General features: G+C 37.2%; 1 protein-coding gene across 2 annotated transcripts in view; it reads left to right on the forward strand.

Annotated features, from left to right (window-relative positions):
• CDC123 (cell division cycle 123) overlaps positions 1–6,226 on the forward strand; it is a 35,161-nt gene extending 28,935 nt beyond the window's left edge. For both annotated transcript variants that reach the window (XM_049814470.1, XM_049814471.1), the window contains 3 exons: positions 2,337–2,465; positions 4,213–4,350; positions 4,952–6,226. In XM_049814470.1, the coding sequence (XP_049670427.1) occupies positions 2,337–2,465; positions 4,213–4,350; positions 4,952–4,978 (294 nt within the window). In that variant the 3' untranslated portion in view covers positions 4,979–6,226. The remainder of the gene's footprint in view (positions 1–2,336; positions 2,466–4,212; positions 4,351–4,951) is intronic.
• The last annotated feature ends 222 nt before the right edge of the window (positions 6,227–6,448 follow it).

The following is a 6,448-nucleotide window of genomic DNA, read 5'->3' on the forward strand; positions in this document are numbered from 1 at the left end:
CCCATCAATGAGCCTTGAAAAGGGATATTTAGTTTGTTTTGCTACATCTCATCAATTTGCAGCTACCAAAGCTCAGTGCAGATTTAAGGCCGTCTCAAGAAAAACAGTTGGTGTTGTAGATGGTGTACTGCTGTCTGCAGGGAGGGAGAGATACTGGTGGTGCTCACAAAAAACAGGTGTTGCTTTCAGTAGTCTCAAACCCAATTTTCAGTTTTTTCCAGGGTACATTTCTTCTTTAGAGAAACGATTTTGAGTTCCTATGAAAAAGCTAAGTTTCATGTACTTGGGGCGAGGAGAAGTCTCTGTGAAAGCCTTTCATAGGGAAGTCCTTTGTTAAGTATAAACACTTCTGATGCAAGGAAAAGTTCTCTGAACTGCTTAACGAACTTTACCAGCCGTTGCTTCTGTCTGTGATTAAATTGGTTCATTAGCTTGTTTTTCTAGTGTGATAGAATGAATCTAAAATTACAGATTCCTCCTCCTGCTGCCTTGGAGCTAATAAGATGTCCCCATTAGCAATAGTAAAACATCACTTATAATAAGAATTTGTGACTGCCTTTTGAAGAGGAGCAGAGATGGAAAATGATAGCAGAGCTTGCCCCTGTTCACCCTCTGCACCGATGGTGTCTATTTGTGCAGAGGTGTTGCACTAGAAGATCAGTGTTTCTTCACCCTTCCGACACAAGAAAGAAACCGCACGGGTCTGTGTCCCCACAATTCGCAGTTTCTTTTGTCTGGTTTCAGTACTACTGTTGCAGTGCATTGGCTTCTTAAAATTTTCTCTGTGAGAGCTGTACCCCGTGGATCTGCCCTGAGAAACCTGTGAAAGCCTGCGTGCAACCACACGCTCACTGGTCACGATGCTGGCTCAGTTCCAGTTTACAAGTAGCATCACTGGTTTCATCTGTGCTGGGACTCCCCGCACCTGCATGAGTATCTCGCAGAGCATTTCTGTTCTCTGTTGTACGGGTTTCCATGCGTTTCCTATTCTATAGTGCGTTAGTGCCTGTGGGGGTAGCTTAGGCAGTGTGGGTGGGAGAGGAAGTCTCCATGTTACTCCGTGACTGAAGGCTTCAAAAGCATCTTTGTAAGTTAGAAACCAGATCGCTGTAGTGTAAATCATTGAAGATGTTCGCTGTTTGTATCAAGATAGGGAAGATCTTTTAAAGAAAGAAGATCCTTCAGGAATGAGGGAAAGAAAGAGAAAGCAAAATAAGATTTTAGTAGCTGCACAGTCTTCAGGTTTGTTTTCAAATTCCAGTTGATCTTTAATAAACACAATAAAACCCTTCAGTCCTGCTTATGTTACAGCAACCTTTTTCTTTCCATATTTGATAGATCTGATTTCTTCCAGATGTAGTACTTGGTTTGCAAATTCTTACTAGCAGTTGTAGTCATATTTCATTATAATTTATTATAATGTTTTGTTTTATGAGAATAGATGACACTTTCTTGGGTAAGAAAAGATGGCCCTGTGCTGGGGGTTGTATCTTGAGATGACTCAAGGAACGCAAACTATTTCTTGCTCCCCCGCAGACGTCTCTGTTACCTTTAATGTGTCTTGTTAGTCTCTCTGCTTTCATTTTTCAGCCATAAAACAGGCATGCTGTAGTGCATGCTACCAGAACTGTTTGGAACACAAATGTATTAAAGATGAGGCAGGAGAAACTAGTCTGGACTACTAGTAATGGCTATATTAAAAATGCCTTTAAGTTATTCTTTATCTATATCTGTGCAGCACCTTTCAGCTTTCATGATCTCCGCTAGCATTTTGCAGACCCTGCTCTGTATGTTTAGAGTTCCTCCTGAGACCAAGAACAGCAATTCTTGTAGACTGCTGAATGTACAGCAGTGCTGAGGTGGCTTTTGATGGAAAGCAAAATCCCTGTTTGGGTGGGGGTTTTTGTTTGTTTGGGGGTGGTGTTGGGTGGTTTGGTTTGTTGGGTTTTTTTTAATATATATGCCTTGTTCATGCTCTCTGGGGATCTTGGAGGACCATGGGGATTAGACAGAACTTCTGTGGACTCATCTGAAAGCACCTTGCATAGAACTGAATTCAGTTTATTTGAGCTCTATTTGATCTTCAGTTTAACAAAAAAAAAAAATTAAAAAAATTAGTAATTCATAGCTTGCTGTGTTTTAAAACTGTCTAATGTAAATAATGTTAGAATATTTTAAGTGCTTAAAACCAGGTGATTTCAATTTTGACATCTTTTTATCTAAAGACCAAGCATACTACAGTAATATAGGTGTATTCTGCTTTTTTTCTTCCTTTTTTTTTTTTTTTTGGTCTTAATTCTGTGGCTTGTTGTAATTCTTCTATTGTTCCATCGCAGGGTAAGATTTGGTTAATAGATTTTAACCCATTTGGTGAAGTAACAGATTCCCTGCTATTTACATGGGAAGAACTGACCTCTGGGAAAAACTTGAAAGGACACCAGGATGAAGGGGAAGCAACAGAACAGGTACAGCCCTGCGGTGAGGGAGGCTGACTAACAAATCCAACAGGCATTAGGGCCTTTTTTTTTTCTCTCTTTCTTTGTTATAATCAAATTGTGATGCAAATCCCATTGAAGTGAATAGATTCTTTACATCATGAAACATAAACTCTTTGTAAGTAGAATCTACCATATTATACAGTAGTTAATCCCAACAACTATTGCATGCTAGTTTTAAATGCCTGCAAGGGAATCTTTAGTTCAAACAGTAAGTACAAGCCCATATTGCAGCTTTGACCACATTGCAAAGAAAATGCCGTGAAACTTGCTTTTATGCAGTTTTGATGTGCTCTTCTCAGTTTCTCTTAAACGCTGTTACTTTTCTATTTAATCACTTAGTTCTGCTTTGTTCCTGATATCTGTCATACAGTTTCCCAGAGCTCTAGATTTATGTTTGGGGGAAGGCAAAAAGAAGCTTAACTTCTGTCTCTCCCTCATATTGGATACCCTCAGGGAAGCATTGTCCTCTGGTTGAACTCCCTGGACTTGCAGAGCAGGGCTTTTCTATCCCTCTTCCAAGCTGCATTGCCTCTGTAAAAACAAATAACTTCCCGTTAATACAGAGAGGGAGGAATAATCTTAATTTGTACTCCAACTTTTTTCTCACTGCATGCTTGAGACTTGCACATCTTAACAAGTCCTTGGACAGCATGGGCTTTTCTTTATTTTCTAGCTATTAAACTGCATTAGAGCTAACTGAAATGACATGTTTTATTGCACTAATTTTAACATTTGAGCTTTGCTTTAGTTCTGTCGCCATTTTCATAACACATTGAAAGAGAAATACTCCACTTTGCAGGCTATCATTCATTTCATTTTCTCTTAGTCTCACTGTGTGGCTATTGCTGTATGAAAACCCATCCAATGAACCGTCCTGCTGAAAGCTGTGTCTCCTTTGTTAAAACACTCCCAATTCTTGAGCTGTCCGTGGGACACCTGAATTTTGTTTGGAGGATTTCTTTTTCTCAGTGCCAGATGCTTTACAAAGTTTTGTCTGGTGTAAGCCTGGATGAAAAGCAGAATGACTCACCTTCATGCTTCAGCATACATTGATCACAGAATCTGGTCTGAAGTTACTGAACTTCTGTCTTTAAAATGAAGCTATTTATTGCCATAGAGTGGGCAATTATGTTGTATGTCAATGTGTTCAACTGAAAATTATATCAGGTTACCCAAAACCTGTTGCTACAATTGTGCATTTAGAGATATTTTTGGATATTTTATAGAGATAATTTTCCCTTCAGTAAGTAGATTGGTTGGAAAACTTGGATCATAATTTCAGTAAGGTTATATTTGCAAACATGGGTTTAAACAAGGAACCTGTGAAGACAAGTTTAGGGATTCTATTATAAATATTTTCTTTATCCACATATTTATGTAGATACTATTGCACAAAGTTCCTTACAGCTCCGTTGTTACATCACTGTTATAAGTGTATGTGTATTAAATGCATTAATAATTGATACAGTGTAGAAACTTTAAAGTGAGGGAATTAATGCCTTTATTTGATGCTTATTAACATTTTAACTTTTGCTTAAGTGGGCAGAGTTTTAATGAGAAAACTACAATTTTTAGAAAGCACAGGTTTACTTGAATGAATGCCAAATAAACTCATTGGCAAAGTGACTCAGACGATGTCATGGAGGAGTTCAAGAAATGTCGCTAGTTTTATTCACATACACTGTTCTTTTCTTATCAAATATCTTTTCCAAAGGACTATCCAGTTTTCCGTTGTACGAACAGTAAAGTCACTGTCCAGCCTAGCCCATACCTGAGTTACCGACTGCCGAAAGATTTTGTGGACCTTTCTACAGGAGAGGATGTTCACAAATTAATTGACTTTCTTAAACTGGTAAGAAGTAGTGAAAAAAATTTCTGACCTTCCATCTTTGTGACACAGCAACATCAAAGTGCCTGGAATTGTGCTTTTATAATTAACATAAATGTAAATACCAATGTAGTATAAATGGAAATGTATTTTTTTGAATGGCTGAAGCTAATGCTTTTAAGAACTTTAAAAGATAAGTATATTAGGAAAAACAAACACTTGTTCCTTTTTCAATACAATTTCTCTGTTCCTTTGATGGACAGTGGCGTGAAAACATGACATCTTTGTAAGCTAGGGAAGGGAGGACAGGTTGTCTTCATCTTGACCACTGACTTCTTCCACCACCATCATGTTTTATGGTTCTTGTATATTCCTTTGGTTAACGTATGGGGCAAATCTTGTTCTTTACTGGAAATAAAATCCTGTAGTTTGGGATGGGGGAGAAGGCTGATATTGTTCTGTTCCATTTGCTGGAAACATTATCTCTTACCATTCAAAAAATGGCTTAGAAATGCAGTCATTTTCTAACATCCATTGCATCTGGAAACACTTGTCATGATTTATTTGTGCTCTTACTTCAGATAACTGTGTCCTAACATTATGAACTCTCCTGTTCCGTTGACAGAAAAGAAATCAGCAAGATGATGACTGAGGTACCAAGAAGAATTACGTTGAATTACAAGCAAGAAATGTGGCAAAAGCTATATTTAGCATAACTATTAAGCTATTGATTTAAAGAAAACCTGCTTTTTATAGTCAATGAAAGAACCGAAGAGCTGTTCATCCTCTGTGTCTGTTGGTTTATATTAAAAAAGTGTAGAAAAGCTTTTTCAGGGAAACATGAAAGGTCAGGGTGAGTTCTCACTAGATTCCAGGTTAAATACAATTACACCATGGTGCAAGCAAGCAACAATCTGAGTACAACTGAACGACTGCTTTCCTATCTCATACTGTGAAGGTTGATGCCATTGAAGTATGCCATTGGACTCTTCAGTGATAAATATGACATTTAATGCTTGTGCAGCTAAAACGTCAAGCATTCTCTGAATTTAGGCATAGTCTTGCTTACAACATAGTATAGTCACAAGGAAAGAAAGGAATGTACCTTTTTATTCTGTAGTAACCTTTTAAAATTGCAAAGTGACTTGTTTTGTGAGCATTTCTTATCCTTCCTTTATGTAAAAAAAGAAGAGAAAAAAAAGTGGAGAAGAGATTTTTTTTTTTTTTCTTTGTTATGAGGGCTAATACTTCATTTCAGAGAATAGCTATATAACTATAGCAGACTACTTATGGTTTGAACATTTTGCATTTCAGGAATTTGAAATTCTGAATGCATTTCAAGTAAAGTAATATTTTCACAGTAGCTAAGGTTATGAAATTTGTTAAACCTCACCAAATTTCATTTCATTTTCATAGTAAAGCTTTCTTGAAACTTACTTTTTAACATGATTACGTACTAGATATCATCTGTGGCTTTAACAGAAATAGTTAAACATAACATCAACCTGTAATTTTATATGTGGTCTTGTTTCTTTTGTATCACATCTCTGAGTTTCTTAAGAAAATAATTACTCTTTCAGCTCTTAAAATTCTGTATTCATTTGGTGGTTCTTCATGTTTTTTGTGTAAAAGGAAGCTTGGCTAAATCTGGGGAAACAGAAGCTCTTGCTACCGATTGCTGTTACTTGGGAGGTGGGGGGTGGACAGTTTCAGATAAAGAACCAGCTAACTTCTGGATGTAAGTGCTTGCATGGCATCAGTAATTTGTTAACAGTGTGCACAATTCCTCTTGAAATGAAAGGACTTTTGGAGGTGCTCATAGCCCCTGGAAACTAGTTCCTATTTCAAACCAGTTATGTGATACTTTGTGTGTGTATATAAAGCTGTTCACGTTCCTTGCCTTGCTTTTACTGTCAAATTGATATGGTGCTCGGTTACAATCTGTTCTTAGATGTAAATCTGAGCTTAGATGTTAAATTATTACTTACTGTCTGTATTTAGCTTCAGTTGTGAATGAATACTTACTCTAGTTAAAGATTATGCAGATTAAGAATCCAGTTCTACTAAATACATTGATGAAACATCACAGATTAAAGCTCCTGCAGGCTGAGAGTACAAGATC

This window comes from Accipiter gentilis, chromosome 11, assembly GCF_929443795.1.
Source record: "Accipiter gentilis chromosome 11, bAccGen1.1, whole genome shotgun sequence".
Lineage (NCBI taxonomy): Eukaryota > Metazoa > Chordata > Aves > Accipitriformes > Accipitridae > Astur > Astur gentilis.